The following is a 21,653-nucleotide window of genomic DNA, read 5'->3' as shown; positions in this document are numbered from 1 at the left end:
GCATATGAATTGTTCAGAATCTAAATTGCTGTTTTTTATCTTGAAATTTATACCCCATTCATTATTTTTACGTCAAATCCAGACTTGTCACTGAATATATATGAAAGTTTTTTGCCCTTTTGGCCATTACTTGTGATAATTCTTCTATTTTTTCCATATTACTATTTTATTTGCATTTTCAATGCTTAGTCATATATCTTTTCTATACATTAAAAGTATTCTGCAATTCTACACAGATCAAAAAGAATTTTTAATGAATTAATGATCTAAATAAATTATTTCCGTAAAATTTCTGTTTTCAATTTTTATGATTAAAAATATTCAGATTGTTATTAATATAACTCTTTTAAGCGTGCTCGAAAGTTATTAGCAAAGTATAAACACCTCAGTTTTAATCATTATTAACAGGAAGTTTTGAAGTTTTTGTTCTAGTGATTTTTCAGTATACTTCTTTGATACAAATTTACATGACGCCATTCGTATTCCTTACGTAAGAAAAGTATCTAAAAATTATCCGTGTATAAAAAATAATAAATTTTATTATTAAATTATTTATAAACACTTAAAATCAAACTTAAAAAGCAATTTTTACTTTGGTTTCTGAGTAGAATGGGCTTCTGGTTCTTTACACGCATTTCAGGATCTAATTTTCTGATGTTGCGCTGTCGTATCATGTGAAATTCATTTGTCTTAAAGAAATGCCGGATCAGTTATTTTTCGGGAAAATTTCCTTCTCAAATAAATAAAAACTTCGAACGTGTTCCCATGTTCTCTTTTTCCGTTTCGACATCGTTGCCGTGAGGAGTTAAGTGAAGTTCATGGTCAAATGATTCGAAAAATGATCTGTAAAATTGTCTCGTAAAATGAACTAATATTGTCATGAAGAAGGAAATATAGCTGAGGTTCAATGGACAATTCTCTCCTGTTCATTTTCAAAATTAGTTTTAATATACGTAAGAAAATTTTCTTGTATATAAGCATATGAAATAATTTATTTATATCCAAAAATAAGAAACATACAGAGGTAGTAAATTTAATTTAAAGATGTTAAATTTAATATTGTTTACATAAAATTTTGAGCAACGGTATTAAATGTGAAACTAAGTGTCACTCTCATGGGGTTATAACATTTCTTACATATCAAATGTTCTAATTAATAGTGTAAGTCAAAATTTTTTGCCTTAAATAAAAGTCTCTATTTAAATGAATAAAAAAAGATTTTACTGTGTTTTTTTCGTATTTCTTTTCAGTTCAGTCTCTATTGCTTATTAAAACTATCTTCGATATACACCCTGGGTTGACAGTAGTTGTGATTATTATAAAAATATGTTTCTCTTTTACTTCACACTGTCATCAATATGATTAAGAACCAATATGGCATTTGTTTCTTTCTGGTAAAGTTTTTCATAGTAATTTATATAAAAAAATAAATTTTTTATACTGTTTTTTTAATACTTTTATATTATTTTTTAAAATACTTTTTTATTCATTTTTAGTACTTTAGGTGATTGATTTCATCTTAAATAGTCGAGAAATCAATAATATTTTGTCATAAAAATTGTCATAATATATTTTAATTTTGCACAATTTAATTCAGAATAGTAATTTCGATGTCTTTATAAAACGTTTTTCAACTCTACTGGCCGATTATCTACAATAAATGTTTCACAAAATGTGGAAAACAAATAATTAAAGATTTTTTTTTGGTGAGAAAAACCGCTATAATTATAATTATTATTATTATTCGGCAGTTTTTCTCACTTTTAATTTTATCTTCTATGGTAAATTATAACATTTAAATGCATTTTACGTTTCATGGACATAGTAGTTTAATTCTGTTTGCCCCATCCAACTTCTGGATTCAATAAATTTCTGCTAGACAAAAATAGTAATAATAATAAAGTTGATGAAATGAATGATAACAAGAAATAGAATAAATAACAATAAATGGTCGATGTGCAATGAATTATGAGAAATCTTTAACGTGAGGTTTCCTAACGTCCGGATGTTGCTGCTGTTGGCGTTGCAAATACAGGTAGTAAAAGATAACAATTGTACAAATTGTGAAAAATAACGTTACCATGAAGATAATTATTTAAACTAAAAGGAGTTGCAACAGGTTAGTGAACTCTATTGCTCTAATTTCAAATGTAACGAATAAATAAATTATTTTGATTTTTAATAATTAAATTGGTATTAAATAAACTATTATACAATATTCATCCCTATTAATGGTACACTTAAAAACACACTTTGGAAGCAAAAATTTCATCATTATCCAATACATTTAAATAGAAAAATAGTAGTTTTCAAAGGTTTATTTCTACGTTATATTATTCGGAACATTAGTGTTAGTCATTTATTGAAACGGAATTACTGAAGATAATCATTTTAATCTTTTCTGTAATTTCTCCTTAATGGATTGCAGATGAATAGGACCATCTGCGAGATCATATTCTGTTATATTACAGAAAATGAAGCATATCATTGTAGAATTTAAACTATTAATAATTTCTTATTAGTTTTATATCGATTATAATCAGGGTTCATAATTTTAATCAATAAACCATATTTTTAATGATATCTAGCCAATTATTTTAATTATATGCAACTATGTTTTATGAATCACAGGGAGAATCGATAAAGTTTTAAAAAATTTTAATTTACTCTTTTATATGCTACCACATGTTTAACACAACAAAGTAAAACCTGACTCTTGCAGAAAAAAAAAAACTCAATCACTTTTGATTCCGGTTAATTGCATAAATTTTCATGTTAAAATTATTTTGATATCTTCTTTCCTTTATTCAAATAGACTATTTTGCTCAAAGAATGACGATACATATCCAAAAGTTTGAAATTTCCATTGATAAATTTTTGTTTCTTTTAAAGTAGTCTTTTTTTCGTATCTGTAAAATGGTGTATTGAAATTTAAAGGTTTAATAAACACACTAAACACACAAAAATGGAGAAACAAAATGCACAGCACGAAAGACCAAAAAGCTACTATTCCTCATTCTTGAACAAAATAAGTGATCTATCAGTTAGGGTCTACCTTTGCATTTTAGCTTTGCGTCCATTAGCAAAAGTCTTAAATTATGAATCTTTACCAGACCTTCCTCCGGTCTGTTGCCCTGACTCATTTGGTTCTCCGGTGTGTGTTACGTAAGGCAGGAATCCTGCTACTTAAATGACTTCATATTTCGCTACTCTTCGTGAATCTCATCCGCTAGTGAGATGAATCGCGAGTCATTTTCTCCCTTCTTTGTTCGCATTATGTCGATGGGGATTAGCATTGAGTTAAAAGGCATCAGAAGTTCGTCGGGGAGGACATTGGGAAGTCCAGTAACCTATTTTTACATATCGATCAGGGGGGTTGAGGGTGGGCCGATCATCGATCTGCCAACGGATTGTATCGGGGGTCGTTTCCGTAACGCATTTTTATTCGATTCTTCCAATAGTGGGAAGTGGATAGGTTCTTTGTTTAACCCGTTCAACCCAGCGTTAGAATGAAGATAATTTGCTCAGTACTGTGCGACGTAATTTTTTTTTTCTTTTCCTTTTTCTTCTCTCTCATTCTTCTTCTTTCTCTGCTATTCAAGAAATTCAAGGTAGTTTTGCACTCTTCTGAGTTATAAAAGATTGCGAATTAAATTAAAAAATTTTGTGTGTGTTCAGGGTTAAATTATTGTCGAAAAGATTTTGGTATGATACTTTTTTGTAAATTTTTTAAAAAGCCTACATTAGTTGTAGAAAGAATAAAATTTCTTTTTATTTAAGATTTTTACCGAAAAATAAAAGATATAGCTTCCGAGTTTTTGTAGTATGGATCTTGTTACTTTCAAAAGTTATTTTAATATATTGAGCTTTTAATGGCTTGATGATGAGCTTTAATAATTTAACATTTATGCACTGCATAATATTTTTTGTGCATTTTACTTTTGTCTTAAATTTTCACCTTATGGCAAAATATAGAAAATACATTTTTAACAAAAGCCACACTTTTAAGTACTACTTATTAATGTATAACTTATCATTTTATATTCAAAGCCCCCTGCCATAAAAATTTTTTATTTCCGATCACATTTTATTACAGTTTTTATTCGATTTATTGAATTAATTAAGCCAGCTGCTTATGAATTTCTTACAACTACAGTTTTTCAACTAGAAAAAAACACCTAAAAATTAATTATATTTTTAAAAAATCTAATTTTTTTTCTATAAATTAACTAAAGCTCCAATTTTTCTTTGCATTTTTTAATATCGGATACAATACTGCTTATTTGTACATCGGTATAAAATATGCCTTTAGCATAATGGGGTATATCAATAACGTAGTAATCATAATTAATCTAGGGCATATCTATATGTATGATCATTAAAGTAAATATGAAATTGGATCAAGTGCTATGTATTATTATATAATGAGAGAAGAAAATGTTGATTTTGACAACTATAAAAATTCTGAATTTGATTAGGTGATTCATTGTTATATTGAGAAGACAAGAAATGATGAAAGGGACAATTTTTTTCCTTCAATATTTTGACAAAATTAAACTGAAGAAACTTGAAAATTACAATGATACTTGAGATATGTATTTTGAGAATTAAAAATCACTCTATGATCACAAATTTAAATGGTGAAATTTCAGATGAAAGCAAAATTAAAAAAAAATAATTAAGATTTAATGCAAACTATATCAGTTATAGTTTAAGCGATTAATTTTTGTTTATTTAATTGATATTATAATGATTTATATGGCTCACTCTTTAATATATCAGAAAAATCGGTTGACAAAAATTAAAAGGGGTCTTAAGCAAATTTTGTATTTCCCTCCCAAAAAAATATTTCCTTTTTATTACGTACGCATGTAATGTTATAAAATTCTTAAATGATATAGATCAGATTAATTCGCTAATAATAAATTTTTCCATTATGTAAAAAATTGCCAAATATTTCTGAATTTATATGAAAATTAGATATCAAAAATTGCCAAACGAACCTCTGATATTTGATGCAAAACTAAACATACTCATAAGGTCATTTTCAGAATTATGTATGCCTGAAACTTACAAAAACACCAAAATCTATATTTCTTTTCCAGTAAGATCAATTGGAAAAAGCTAATCACGTGGAGATTTTTCCAGAAAAAAGGAAAGTGGAATAACACATAAATCGGATACAGTTTCTATTTTATCGATTTTAATATTATCTTCAGAGCACGTGTAAATCGATATGCTGACCTGTTTTGTTCAAGTAATGAAACTGCCCCCTTTCACTGTACTGCGTATGACAGGGTCATCAGTGCCGAGATGTTCAAAAACTGGACATGTTTTGGTGGCAATGGCAGAGATGCTGTTTTAATAGATCATTGACATCAATATTTAATATACTTTCTGTAATCTCTCAGTCATACAGGTCTTCAACCGTAAAATGCCCCTTACGCTGAAAAGTATACGCCTATGCTTGAATAAGTTTGTATCTTTTTATTTTCTAATATAATATTTTAGAATTAGAAAGAATCAGCCGGCTGTGTCTTAATTTATTAAATTTTACCTTACTATGCAGATATTTAAATGGTTCTAAATATTGAAAATTGTTGCTTTAAATCTAATTAATAGTTTTTTGCAAGTTAATTAAATTCTTTTATATATTTTGAAAAAAAGACTCGTGGTTGAAACAAATGTTAAACTTATCACCAGTTATCATCTTTGTAAATAAGGAAGTTCTCTGACTAAAGAAATTGAGTTTTAAGTATCTTTACTGACCCCTTCCCTCCAAAAAAAACCAGATCATTAATTTTTTTTCTTTTTATTGATAATGATTTAATCTTTAGCACGAAGAAATTCATATAATATGAAAATTAATTCCTAAATCAATTTAAAGAAAACGTAAAATTTTATTAGCCCCCTAACATAATTCCTTTTATTGCAAGACTTCAAATTTTCAATTTAAATAAATTTTTAAGTACTCTTTAAAACGAATCATTATTTCATTAAATTTAATTTTACAGTACCTTTTAATCTACAATGCATCTTTATGATTCTTTTTAACCTAAATAAAAGTTTAAAAAAATAAAAAAGATAAAATAAATGTTTTTAAAAGGTATGTATATCAAAATAAAATCTATTTAATAATAAGGTATATTTTTAATAAATAATGAATATATCTTTTTATAAAATGCTAATAAAAGTATATCTTTAAAATAGCAAAAAATAGATGGAAATATCTTTTATATCAGCAAATAAAAGTATAACTTTTTCACACACTGTCTCTTCTTGATAATCGAAAGGAAAGTTTGAAAAATATTCGAAATCTCATACTATAATTCATCGCGAAATTGATACAATAATTAAAATATTAAAACTTAAAAATATTTCAGAAATATGTAAATTTATATAAGTTAAATACATTGATAATATAAAATTTTGGCTCGTGATTTCAATAAATGTAATAATAACTTCTGATTTCTATATTTTTGAAAAAGATACTACTGAAATTGGTATAATTTTTAAAATACTAAATAGTGATAAAATACATCATCTTATCCCTGTGCAGTTAACATTCTAAAAAAAAAACCCATCATGCATCAAAACAAGTTATGAAAGTAAAAAAAAAAAAAAACTGGTGTGATAAAGGTAGTACGTAAATTTCTCATATTCAAAAATTGTCAACGTTCATTCATTCCTTTGTGTCACATAAACATCGACTGAATCTCTAAAGCAATTTTTGTAAGTGCGACGCTCGTCGGAAAGCTTTTCAAATTTGATATTTCCTGTTTCGTGATGAACATTTGACAGAAAAATCGTGAATCTTTTTATGACTACACGCAGTTTAGAATATTTTTGATTCATACAAAGGCGACAAAAAAGAATATCGATCATTTTCTTAAATAATTGCTAGACTAAATAGATTAGATTATTAAAAACTTAATCTGAGATGTTTTAGAATTAGATACTGTACACAAACAAATATACAAAATTAAATTAAATTAAATAAAAATGCAAGGAACAATAAATTGTTAAAAAAAAGGAAGAAGAGATGAAATAATATAAATAATGTATTTTCCTATTATTTTTTACAGTTTTTCGTTCAGATTGTTCATCTACATTGATCGCTTAAAATAATTATATTCTTATTGCTAAAATAGGAAAGCAGAGTTATAAATATTTAAACTTAGTTCATTTTTAATATAATATTTTTATACGAATAATCAAGATTGTTTGATTTTAATTCTTAATAAACCTGTGTCACTTACAATACGAGGCAATAAATCGAAAATCGGGACTTTGTGAGCCAATTCTGAACATCTAAGCATTTAAATTATATAATTTTAAACTTCATTTGAACTCGTATTTTTTTAATCATCTTATAAACTTTTATACCTCAGATTCTAAAACTAAATAACTAAATGGAATAAAAAGTACGACCATGAAAAAGCTTTTAAATTCTCAGAAATTTTACAGCAAATAAGTGAAAATTGAAATAATAATGCTTTCTTTTACTGTACAACTTAGGTTTTCTGTTCCCATTTAACGCCTTAATCAAATAGAGAGAATATATTTTACAGTGTATAAGTAGTTCTTTTTTATTATACCGGTCTTTCACATTTTTTTTCTTAAAGGAATTAATTGTATGTCTCTAGAATGAAACGTACCTTGCTACTTAGAATTTATTTGAAACCACATATATTACAACTTGGGATGTTCGATGATTTATTCGATATCCATCTTTTTCAATAAATATATTTTTATTTTAAGTTTTACTGGATAAATATTCAATTGAAATAATCTTTATTGAGTATCATAATTTTTAATAATTTTCCGACGAATAATATTCATACGGAGTTCGTGTGATGATGTACGGATGTTCGTGTGAATATTTGTAAAAATGTTATGTCTATTAAGGGAAAATTCTTACAGGTTACAATTGCCGAATACATATTACCGGCAATTGAATTGAAAATGATATAGACCCTATTCATTTTGATTTTTTTCTTATGAAAATAAATGTTTCTGTGAAATTAAATTTGGAAGTTGTAAACACAGTGATACTTTTTTTATTCGAGACTCATCTTGTTCGAGAGGAAATGTATATAAAATTTCAAACTATGGCTTTTGTATTCCGTTTTTAGCTGTTTCCTTTCAAACAAAATTTGCATAAAAAAGCCATCAAAAGAGCTGTTTGTAATTTTTTTTAATTATTATCTTAAGTTCAGTTTTATTTCAACTGCCTTTTCCCCTGTTTGGAAAATTTGAGGTTTAACTCTAAAGAAAGTTTTATAGCTGAGTTTCTTTTGTCATTTTTCTAAAAGACAAAATTTTATCAAAATTAATTTCCAAAATTTATATATCCGGTATTTGTTTGCTTTAATGTAGCTTTATTTTTGTAATTATTTTTTTTAAAGTAGCATATATGTTTTTGTATTTATTAATTTCTGATTTCAATTATAGTTATATTAATTTTAATAAAAATAAACTGTTTAAATCTAATTTTCAAGTCATACTATGACACTTTTTCTTTGATTTAAAAATTGTCTTACACATTTTTGTTACTTTTTCTAACATTAGACAAATTATAGTCGGCAGATTTTCACTTATTATCTTAACCCTTTCTTTTAGAGTATCGAAGATCAAGTAGCATCCATCCTCTACCATTTAGGAAAAGTAGGTGAATAATTTTTATATAAAATAAGAGTAAAAAAAAACTTTTATTTTTTAACTTTTTCTGAATAAAATAAAAAAAATTATTAATTTAACTTTTTGTTATAAAATAAAATTCCATTTTATTTAATAAAATTCCTCAGAAGAGTTAAATGTGTTTAAAAATTCTATATAATTACTTAATAATTTTTATTAAATCTAATAAATATTAATTTGTACTTTCGCAAGGTCAAATTAATGAAGAATATCTCCTAAATAATGAAATAGTATTGTAAAATGAAATCAACTTTTCTTCCTTACTTACTGTCAGTGATAATTTTTCTTTAAAAAAAAATAAACGAACTTTCCTTTTTTTATTATTTTTGTTTGGTAAAATAAGAAAAAAATAAAAATTATGGCTATAATTCAAACATTTTGTTAAATTAAATATAGATAAATTAAATGTGCTTGGAAATTATAAATAATTCTTTGATAATATTTACTTGATCTAATGAATATTAATATTAATTTTTACTTTCGCAAGGTCAAATTAATAAAGACTACCTTCCAAATAATAAACTGTTCCTTTATTATAATAAAAGCAACTCACCTTCTTTTTTTATGCTGCTTTTGTAATTTGAATGTATTTTACTAATGGGTTTTAGCTGACTACGAGTTATTAATGTTGTATCCTTTAATTCTACTAATCATGCTTCGTGTCGAATATTACGAAGAGAAAAAAAATCTTTTCAAATTTCAATTCAGAAACATTTTTTAATCTCTGTGCTTTTATTACGTAAGAAGGAAATAGGATTATCTGAAGGGTATTAACGAGGGTGTACTTTTCCCTCTTTCTTAAAAACCGATATAGATCACAGTATGTTCCATTCAAATCATGATATGCGTTTTAATAGGAATTACTCTACTTTCAACAATTCATTTTTAATATATTCATCTTTCTCTGGTATCCATCTCATAACCAAATATGATAATGAACATTTTATGATACATTGTAATAACGCACGGAGTGCGAATATGATTGCTATTCTGAGACTGCGGACAGCCCATAATTACTATTATTTCATTTGCATACAATATAAGACATCTTCATTTCAACCAATAAATATTATCTGTAGCAATAAAAATAGTTTTACTGTCAAGTTTTTCGACTTGATTTAAATATGCTGTTGTGAAATACGGAACCGTTTGCTTTGTGCTTTTATTTTGCTTTCAAATGAGTAGAAAATTTGCTTGAGGTGGTGCTTGAAAATAAGAATTTCTTATTTTAGAAACAAAAAAAAGTATTATTATCCATATTATTTATGGAATGGTATCATTGTTTCAAAATAAAACTTTTGTGTTAAAAATCTTAGAAACAATACGGAAATAATACAAATAATATGTGGCGAAAATGCACAATTATGGAATACTCGGGTTATCAAGTGATCTTAGTGGTCATTTGTCTGTGATACCAGCGTTATCCTAAACTCTATTCATATTCTCTTGCCAATTTTTCTGAGAGAATGGGAAGATGAGTTGCATTTTAGATGTCTCTAATACAGAATTACGATTTGTTAGGGGAAAAAATTGCTTCTTAAAATCTGCATGCAATATATAATTTCGCACTCTCAAAATCGAATGTAATTTCTTGAAAGCTGTTTTATTACTACATTGTGCGACAATTAGCTCTTGCGTTGCTATATTTCATTTATTTGTCTGTTTTTCGATTTAATGCAATTTTAAATAATTTAATGTTTATATCAACAGAATTATTTTTTGTTATATTTTAAACTTCAAAACAGAAAAAGTTTTAGAAAAGGAACTATAATCTAACATTTTTTAATTATATATATATTTTTTAATTAATTCGAATTTAAATGTCAATTTTTCTTTCTAAATTTCTAATACTCATTCATATAAATTTGTTTAAAAATTAAAACTTGTATATTGTAGTCTTAAAATTATTAAATATGGCTTATAAATTTACAAATCTAAATTTCGTTATACATTATAATTGTATTTTAACCTTTCCTATTTCTGCAAACTTGATTATGGGAAACTGTTTAGTGGGAATTAAAACATGCTTTAAAAAAAAAGTCTTTTCTGTATCATTTTCCGTGTAATACAATCTATTAGTATTCTAGCAAAAAATTGAAATGGAAAATTATTTATTTTTTAAACCGGTATCTTTAATGTTTCTTATTTTCATTATGATATTTTTTGGATATAAATATTGATTTTTTTTTTACTATAAATATTTGTTCCCAGATTTTATAGTCGAAATAAATAGGCTGCCATAATTTGGATATTTAAAAAAAATTCTTTTAAATTTTTATATATTTCAAATAATGGATTTTAGGATTTTATTTATTTTGAATGAATATATACTCATATTATTCATCATTTATTGATTAATGTTGATGAATTATATTAGAATTTTAAAATCTAAGAACCATTGAGTAAAGAAACGAATTTTTGCCTGTTGAATTTAAATAATGCTTTGTTATACATATTAAGTTAATTAGCTTTAAAGTTTTTAATTTATTTTTCTTTTAAATCAGTTGCTTTATAAAAGTTTTCAGTTATAGATTGTATGCTCTTTATTGCATAAATAAATATTTACGAATTATTTCTTTTATTGTTATATCAAATTATCGGTGGAATATACTGATGGATCAATGTTTGATCTAATGGAATAATGAAATCATTTATTATTATCTGACAAGATATTATTAATATTATTTATAAAGTTACGGAAATATTAAAATGCATATCTTTCACTTCATAGTTGTTTTAGATTCCTTATAAATATAATTAATTTCATTCAACATTATCCTGAAAGAGATAGTATTTTACAGCCCAGTGTCGCTTTAGTTAATTGTTTTCTTCATTTATCTATAGAAAATAATTTCTTAGAAATACAGTATTGAAAAAATATTCTTTACGCACATGCCCAGAAATCTTGGCTTGAAAAAATATCCGAAATTTGTACCAATTTTGATTTAATCAATATTCTACTTAGAATTATTCATATTATAAAAAATTTAAAAAAAAAGACCCAGCTTTATTTAATATTGAAAAATACTATCTTAAGAATTATCTTTCTCAACTTCTTATACATATAAATTATAGATAATCTTTTCTAGAAAGTAATGTCACTTTATTATCGCAATATCTTTTGAATAATCTTTAGATTTGTTATGTATAAGTCGAACTAACATTTTGTTAAAGTGACAAGACATTCTTTATTAAAATATAAAGGACTGGTTTTTAACTCTCTACTCTGGATTGGCCTCCCTCTTAATGCTTATAACGCTCTTTCTCTAAATAAGAACAAATTCATATATGGAGGAATGATAATTGTATTTTTTATCTTCTTTTTATAAATATTTTACACTTAATAATTCAGAAATATAAAAGAATAACTTAATAATGTCTTGCCATATAATTACAGAAACTTTGTTTGAAAGTAAATGAACTGTCTGTTTAATAACAAAAGAGACAATGAAAGAAAGACTTCGAAACTTCATCCCTCAGTTAGTTTGCGGAACGTCGCTGTACTGAAAAGAATTATTCACTCCCCCTTTGTTGGATATACTTCCCAATTCAAATCGATCACTCCCCTAATTAACCTGAAATAGAGAGCTGGTAGAGAAAATATCCTATTTAGTACTTGTGAAGAGTACGATGCTTTTATTTTGTTCCTCACCACTGAAAAAAATAATTGTAAATGCTACATATACATACGACACCGCGAAAAACGTTTCACCGGATTTTGTGTGAAATCAAAGAATTATTGGCATTTGCTGGTTTGTCTTGTTTATAAGTTACCGTGCTTTGATACTTTCATATTATTGTTTATGATCTGAAACTCCAAACATATCAAATAAAAATTTATTATTTAAAATTAACAACTTTTTAATATTTAGTATGCTTTGTGATACTTTTATTTGTTGGTGAGAAAAAATGGTCAGCTGAAAATTATATTTACTATAAATTATATCAATTTGTGTTTATTGTTACTGATAAAGGAAAATCAAGTAATGCCAGTGTTAATCTACGTCTTTTGTTAACAATCTTTAAAAAAATGTAATAAAGAAAAATATTACTCGTACTTGTCGCATGCATGATTTTACCATTAAAAAAACTGCAAATCTGAGTTCAAAAATTTCTTTGAAATACCTTCAAACGTTTGCCATATATAAAGTACCTTAAAAAATGTCACCATTGTCAACCTATCACATATATTTGCAATTAAAAATATCGGTAAAATTAAAATAAAGCCTCATTCGAAAAATAAAGACTCATCTATATCATTTTGTTATTGCAGCTCACGCTCCCTTATTTTATACTCTCAAACTTATATTAAAAGCTCTTTCTTTTCCCAAATAATAATTTGAAGTATTTTGAAATAAACCAAAAATGATATTGCAAGTTCTGCCTTTCATTTGCTATCCGATATTCTGCCTTTCATTTGCTATCCGATATTCTGCCTTTCATTTGCATTGTTTCGGTATTGTGATTGTATTTCGGTCTTATTTTAGCATTGCGAAACTTTTAACTTAATGAATAGAGAAGAACTTGATTTAGATTGAATAAACTACAATCGAAGTTTTTTATCATTTGTTCTGGTAGTGTCTTGAATATTGAAAACACCGTAGAAGAAATTTCTAATTTATTTAACAACTATGCCATATTATGTTATTCTGAATAAAGGAATTAAATTCCGAGTCTTTATGATTGGTATCAGGTTTTAATGATAAGTGATTCATGCAAGTGTCTAAATATTTATAGAATAGCCTTTTTAACTGACGTAAACATTTTTTTTTTAATTTTAAAACAAAGCACTGATTTTTAAAAGTTTTAATACATACTGACGCAGAATTAAAAAGTTCTAACTTTAGATCTGATTCGTTACCTCTAGGTTAAAACTCGACTGTAAGTATTAAGTAACTGTCATTCGACTGTAACTCGAAAGTAACTAATTTAAACATCATGCTACTTTCAAAATCAATTACCTGAGTCATTATTTTCCGATTACTATATGACTGTTTACTTTAAAGAAAGATGAGGCAGTTTTGAATAGTTTTTCAGCCTTGCTTACCATTGAAAGGGCCATAGCTTATAGATAGCAAAGATAAACTTGTATCATGCAGCTACTATTGGTGTAAAAAATTACCTTTTAATTAGAAAACGTATGTTTAAATTCCCTGAAGGTATAATAAGTATAAGTATTTTACTAGGCAGGATTGTCATTGAAAAGTTCTACAATTTGCATTTTCATAGAAGATATAACAAACTTAAACTGTTTAAAATTCTAAAGGTAAATGATGTAAAACGGTGTTTCTCATAACAAAGTAGTCGCCAATATTCAATAAAGATGTATTCTAAGTAATTTTCATTAAGAACGAATGTCTCTAAGAATCCCATTTTTATTTTTCTCAAGTTCCGTCAAATACAAAAATATTAATCGCTACACTGATCAACCTGAAAGAATTTTTTAAGTTGATGCAAATTCGAATCGGGTATCGTTGAACTACAATGCAAGTTTTCTCTTTGTAACTAAACAGCATCTTGAAAAGTTGAAAAAAAAAAAAATAATAGAGTTTGGAAGAAAACAACTTTTAAGGATCTCGCATGTTAATTACAGTGTTCGATGGATTCCGAAATAGGAGGCGGGAAATTGAAAAATCTCTCAAAATCTCTCTTTATTTTTTCTCTTTCTCGATTTCAAAATGGCGAAACATTAGTGTTTTTGCATTAAGGTGATAACAATTCTGAAGATTTTGCTAATTTCGAGAGCATCTCTGTGAAGCATGAGTTAGTTCTTCATTTGCTTGGATTTCAAAAGCAGTCTGTTTAAAATATTATTATTTTAGATATACATTTAAGATGCCAAAAAATTTGCAAATCTGAATGTTCCGAGACGCATCGATAACATATCTGACCACACCTGAGGAGACAGATTGCGGGAGGTAGTAACCTAATCGGGTATCATCGAGAGCCGACACATATCCGTTCTTGGGCCGTAAATAAACAATAGCTCTAAACAACGGTAAAGAAAGAAGGAAAAGTTGAAGGAAGGTATCCTAATTTTTGGGGCTTCGCGACTGTAGCACGTGGCCCTCGATGAATTAGGAGATTGGAAGAGGATTGAGAAGGTACCAACGAATAAAATAATATTAATTTGGATATCCATTTAAGATGTCAAACAATTTGAAAATCTGAATGTTCCGAGACGCATCGATCGTATCGCTGACCACACCTGAAGAGACAGATGGCGAGAGGTAGTGACCTAATCAGGTATCATCGAGAGCCGACACATGTCCGTTCTTGGGCCGTAAATAAACAATAGCTCTAAACAACGGTAAACAAACAAAGAAAGAAAAGTTGAAGGAAGGTAACCTAATTTTTGGGGCGTCGCGACTGTAGCACGTGGCGCTCGATGAATCCGGAGATTGGAGGCGAAGAGATTGAGAAGGGCCCAACGAAGTAATTGCTAATCAATAGTCGGTGGCTGTGAGGGACTCCGCGCTCATCTCCCATTAGTCAGTGGGCCGTTTACCCTCTAATGAGACGGACAATTACGGTAAACCTTTCTCCTTATAGATTTCTCATTTGGCGCTCTACTGGTCTGTGAGCAGGCCCCAACCTGCAGCCGACACAATTTATGGCTCGAATATTAAAGATTTCTTTTCTTTTTTTTTATTTTTTCATTATTATTATTTTAATTTTTTTTCCTCTCTCTCACTCCCGCTCTTTTGCTTCGTTCACTTAAGACGCAGATCGGAAATAATCGATACACTTGATTTAATGTTGTCAAGGCGGCAGCCTTCTCTCTCGGGACTTCGGAGCCCGTGAAAAATAATCTCTTGCTTTGTTAAGAATATTAGAATCGATAGCTTAAGTATAAAATGAATACCTGCTCGGCTTCGGGGCCTTTCCTGTGGTCAATCGGCCTGCTTTTTCGGAGGACCGATAATTTTTGAGCACTTTTTTTTAATGGGAACAAACTATTACAAGAATCGCACAATGACGATCGAGAAGAACTGTATATCGGGAGGGAGTAAAAAAAGTTATTCAGCGCAATACAAAAAAAAAAAAAAAAGTGGTACCAGTTTCAAAAAATTATTCAGCAGCAAAATCATTATTAATTATATTTTTTTAAAAAAACATTAATTACATTGTTGATTAAATGATACTATATAGCAAGAGTCACTTGGTTAAGTAAAAAAGTATTGAATTTCGGAAAATATCAATACATATTCATGGTGCGAAAAAAAAATCAAAAGATTTAACACAGTTTTGAATTTTTAAACATTTGAAAAAAATATCATTTTATTTTTGATGAAAGATATTATAATAAACTATAGAATGATTGAAATATGTTGTCTAATGGGAATTTCTTCTTAAGACTTATTTTTCTAAAATATAGATGCAATATTAAAGTAAAGCATTTGTTTTATTTTAATCATCTGAATTAACATCAAAAATGAGATAAATGTCATTAATCTTAATAAATAAAAATTTTAGCGGATATTCTTTTGATAAATTTTTAATTGAGCTGTTTTCGCGAAAAGTACAGGATACAAAAACCGCTCTTTTAGTTTTTCAATAAAATTGCATGCATATTTAATATTTTGCCTGAACAAACTCTTTAAGAAACATTTATAATAGTATGATTATTAAAGCTATAAAAATAGATTTACATTAAAAGCAGCGATTATAAAAAAAGATGATAATTTGAGCAATTCAATATACCTTAAAAAATAACAAGAACGAAGATATTTTGTTACTTGGAAAGATTCAATTATTTGAAAGCATGGATTGAATTGAGAATTTGAAGCCTTAAAAGGACTAGATGTTTTTGAATAAAAAAAACCATTCACTCATTTTTGAAAAACAGTTCTTTAATTATAAATTAAATTCATCGTTTTGTAGGCTTTTCAATTATGAATATCAAGAATATAAAATTAAATACCTCAAAAGATTATCAATATATAATTAACTCATGGGATGGCAAAATAGAAATCAAATTACACTAGTGTTCTGAAAAACAATTTATAAATAATTATTGCACAAAATTCTTAGATTACCGCAAGAGTCTTAGAGTTTAAGATTCCCTTTATTTTTTTAATTTACAGTTATCATTCAAATAATGAAATTTTATAGAGCTATACACTAGAGAATTTTTTAAATTACTTATAATAATGTGATATTAAACCATTTTAAACAGGTGAAGATAATATATTGTGATTAATGTTTTATTTTTAGCTAGTATTCTTATCCCACTAGTTTGATCGTCTAAAACATTTCCCAATACCTATTTTTCTTATTAATTAAAAAGGAAAGGCAAATAGATTGGTATTAAGGAATATGCCGGATATTAAAAAATGGAAACAAAACAAAGTATATTTTTATGTAACAATAAAAATAATTTTATAAACAATATATTTCACATAAATATATTATGTATCAACACGATGAATATATAAACAACAGTTCAATCACATATTTCTGATGATTTTCTCTTCAGTTAATATGATGAATTATAACCCATAAAAATTTCTATCATTATTCATTCGATCATATTAAGACAATAAAGAAATCGAACAAATGATCTAATAAACGAGTTAATTTTTTTAAATCTTTTACATGGTGAAATCCTTTCCAGTTATGAAATAAATAAAATTTTGAAACGAAATATTGTTTTTGGTTCGCCATCATACTTGGTGAACATTTGAAGTATATATCTTTTATAGAGAGAAGGAATATAGACAATACTTTCAATTGTCAGAGAGACAATTTTATAGAGAGAATGACAATACTTTCTCTTCATTGATTCAAAAGGAAAACAATTTTCGGCAATCTATATTTCTCTATATTGCACATATAATCGCAAAATAATAATTATACTTTTCATAAATTCGTACTTAATTTTTCAAAAGTTTCTTTTCTTAAGCTCTTTTCTACATTTTAAAGCTTTCAGAGATACTTTGACAATCAATTTTCATTTTTACCCTTTTATATTCGATAGTCATTTAATCTTTTCCCCAATCCTTCTCGTGAATTTCCATTCTAAAGAATAAAGAAGTACGATATTTAATTGGTACGTGAAGACCAAATATCGTACGCCTTTTCTTTCTATAATGGCACTTTGTATGGAGAAGCTACCTGCACACTTTTCATTTTTGCTTCCTAAGAACTGGTCTCCCGTCTCGGATGAACTGCTCTTGTCTCCTGTTAAAAGAAGACCGTTCATTGGTATATTATTTACTAATGAATGTGTCGTTTTTCAGCAAGTCTAATGGAAGCAAGCTTAAATGAGCCCAATTAATATACGGTATTACTCTTTTACACTTTTCAATTTAAGAGGAATTATAGTATGAACCAGAAGAAACAAATCGGTAAAAATATTCTGGAAATCTGAGAGAAACAGCGTAGTAAGTGTTGTAAACAGCAGGATAACTTAAAAGGCGGGAACGTAGATGTGGAATATATTCTTTAGACGCTGTTCGGCATTTGGGATCATTTTGCTTATTTAAATTTTGAAAAATCATTATTATACACAGATTTAATTTTGAAAAGTCATTATTATACATAGATTTAATTTTGAAAAGTCATTATTATACATAGATTTAATTTTGAAAAGTCATTATTATACATAGATTTAATTTTGAAAAGTCATTATTATACACAGATTTAATTTTGAAAAGTCATTATTATACACAGATTTAATTTTGAAAAGTCATTATTATACACAGATTTAATTTTGAAAAGTCATTATTATACATAGATTTAATTTTGAAAATGTAATTATTATAAGCTTAATGTCCGAATTTTTACGTATGTATTTATACAAGATATTAGGAAGACCGCGGTAACCTTGTGGTAAAGTCTCTGCTTCAGAGATTTAAAGTCCAGGGTCGAAACCCGATTCCACTGAATATCTGTCGTGTACATGGGCCTGATGCACACCAAATCTTGCATTACAGGCCGATCGTCATTCCTTTGGTGTGGCTCGTAAATTTGCAGAATGAGGGTGTCAATTCAAATGACGTTGTCCTCATCTAATCAAGGCTAAAATTTACGTATTTCGTCCCAAAGTATCCCTTTATTGCTTCTAAATGAAATGTTAATATAACTAAACTAAGCTAGGTAAGGTGATTACAGATATTACTGTTACAAAGATTTGATATTATTTATTTTTTATATGTAAATTACATGAATTTTTTTAATTGTTTCGGTTACCGATGCTATCATATTGAAGTTGTCATTTTTTTATTTTATCGTATTAGCTTTCTATTATTTTAGCCTTGTCAACACAAAAATCTCCCGAGATTTTAATACTTGAGCCCTGATCTAAAAGTATCATATGAACAAAATATGAACAAAATTTGGTGGGAGGGATATATATTGCATATCATAATTTCCTACCAGATTTAAACAAAGATATTGCTTTTAAATCCTTTTTTTAAATCTATATTTTTGAATTCTTCTTTTATTATTAGTCTAATTTGTTTCCTAGCATTTATTCCTTACCTTTTGGCAGATTTTTCTGAATTTCACTGATGCTCTAATTATGCTTCCTTTTTTTTTGAACATGAATTTAAATACCATAAAAAAATCAATTTTTATATATGTATTTAATACTTTTATTGTCGGCGTCCTGGCATAGGGATAGCGCATCTTCCCCCTAATCTGGGCTTCCCGGGTTCGAGTTCCGGTTCGGGCATGGTTGTTGTTGTTCTGTATTTTATCTGTGAGGAGTGTGAATGTACCCCCCTGTAAAAAGGGGTTGTGCAAGCGAATGCGACGCATGAGGTAGCTAAGTCGTACTCTTGGCCTTAGTTGGCGCAGAATATCGGATAGGCCTTAAGAGACGCTCACTCGGCTTAAATCGCTGACAGATAACTGTCAGCGGGCTTGTAAAGTGCCATAAGTCACAACAACATACTTTTGTTTGTTTTTTCCTTTCGGCTAAACGGTATATGAATCTTTCTCCATAAACTCTCAAACAAAAAAAAATATACATTTAAATTCTTCGCTTAGTTATTGAAATAAATACTTCTGCATATTTTTATGCAAAATTTACGGGTACAGTAATAATGTTTTTAAAGGGTTATTTTAAAGTTAAAAAATATTATTTGTGTTCTAAAGAATATTTTGGTAATTTTTTTCTACCCGAATAACTGTATAAATCTTATTTTATTTGTTTAAAAAATATGACACATGTCTTATATCTGTTGCAAAAAAATCATAATGTCAAGAAAAATATATCATCATTCATGCTAAATGTCTTGGATAATAATTTTTTTGGAACGAATTAGTATTTCTTCCCTTTTTGGAAAGTTGCATTTAAAAGAAGTTAAGGTTTTTAAAGTGAGAAATTTTTTCAGAAGATGAATGCAGGTTATTTATATATGTTAAATGTCATTAAAATGCGTATTCGGAGAAAGAAAGCATTCTTGCAGAAAGCGTTTAATATTCTCCGCCTTCTAGAAACATCTCTTTTCCTATGATCGTCTCCTAAATGCGCAGAATTTGACATAAAACATAAGGACGTTTTAAAGTTCATTATAATTTATTTTACTAAAAGTGTTTTGAAACGGGAAAATATTTTTTTTTCTTGTCAGATGAGATCGATACTTCTTTCTCTTATGAAAATGAGATGTGTCCTTAAAAATATCACCAATGCAGCGAACTACTATGTAATTAACATGCATGTTGTGTCTTTCCGGAGCCGAATTTAGATTATACTTTTCACTTGCTTGTAGTTGAATTATAAATTTTATGGGTTTATGCTATATTCGTGCATTTTGTAATATTTTTTTTTTAAATATAAGTTTCTTTCTTGTCAAAAAATTACGATCGAATGATTTTTTTTCTTGATGAAGGAAGTAAATATGAAAATACTTGTGTAATGCTTGAGTATGCTTGTTTCATGCATTTATGTCGTTAACAGTAGTAATGAGAATCATCCAGAAAGTGAAGACCGTTTAATTATACAAAATGAAAAACACAATATTTATTGAAAAAAAACAATTCTGTTACATACGTACTTGCAGCTTTCTTCATTTCTCTGTACAATCATCTCCTACATTTGAAGATTTGCCGAACTCGTCGGGAGCTTCAGAATTCCCATGCATCACTCTTCAGCCTCCAGTTCATTAAGCCAGGTGTTCTTGCATTGTGCAACTCTTAATCACTTCCGAAACGTTTATCGTCCAGAAACTCTTTCAACTCAGAGAAAAGAGGGAAGTCGATGGACTTATGATCAAAAATTTCCCATCCGAATTGATCCAGCAGTTCTTGATTTGCAGCAGCATTGCGAGTGCTCGCATTGTGGTGAAGAAGTACGATTCCTCTAGCAAGCATTCCTCACCTCCTGTTTTGGATGGATGGCCATAGAATCTCACACTAACGATTAGCATTTGTCGTAATGTCGTCTGTTTGAATGCAGTGAACACCTGGCTTAATGAACTGATGACACTAGACAATAACTTGGGGTTTCGGTAGCTCGTAACCAGATAAACAAATGTTTAAATGTAGGTGGGGATTATGTAGAGAAATGGAGAAAGCTTCAGGAATGTAACAAAAATGATTTTTTTTCAATAAATATTGTGTTATATATTTTTTATAACTAAATGGTCTTTTTTTTTTGGATGACCTCTGTAAAAACATACGCATCATTTCGAAAAGCAGTGTAACATTCACGCTTCATTTGTAATGAACTTTTTTAAATGACGTTGCCTTACTGTGGTTTTACTTCTGTATAACCTGTTTCTCTACATCAGAATTGCTCACAAGGAAAAAAGACCTCCATTGGTCTACCCTTAATGGGGAGGAATAATATAATTCATATTATAGACAGTGTTGGAAATTTTATGTATATGTGCTTTCTAATTCGAATTTTTGAATGGAAAACAATTGTTGGTTTACTAATTTAGCAATTTTCATGAAATTCTGAACAGGCAATCTATGTTCAGAATTTCCGATTGAATATAGGC

General features: G+C 27.7%; 1 protein-coding gene across 1 annotated transcript in view; it reads left to right on the top strand.

Moving 5' to 3' along the window:
• The window catches only part of LOC129960408 (forkhead box protein P1-like), a 308,702-nt gene that overhangs the window by 112,013 nt on the left and 175,036 nt on the right, over positions 1–21,653 (top strand). Inside the window, exon 2 of the mRNA XM_056073826.1 lies at positions 8,623–8,667. Coding sequence (XP_055929801.1) covers positions 8,623–8,667 — 45 coding nt within the window. The remainder of the gene's footprint in view (positions 1–8,622; positions 8,668–21,653) is intronic.

The sequence above is a fragment of the Argiope bruennichi genome, chromosome X2 (assembly GCF_947563725.1).
Source record: "Argiope bruennichi chromosome X2, qqArgBrue1.1, whole genome shotgun sequence".
Lineage (NCBI taxonomy): Eukaryota > Metazoa > Arthropoda > Arachnida > Araneae > Araneidae > Argiope > Argiope bruennichi.
This window is presented reverse-complemented; position numbering and strand designations above follow the sequence as displayed.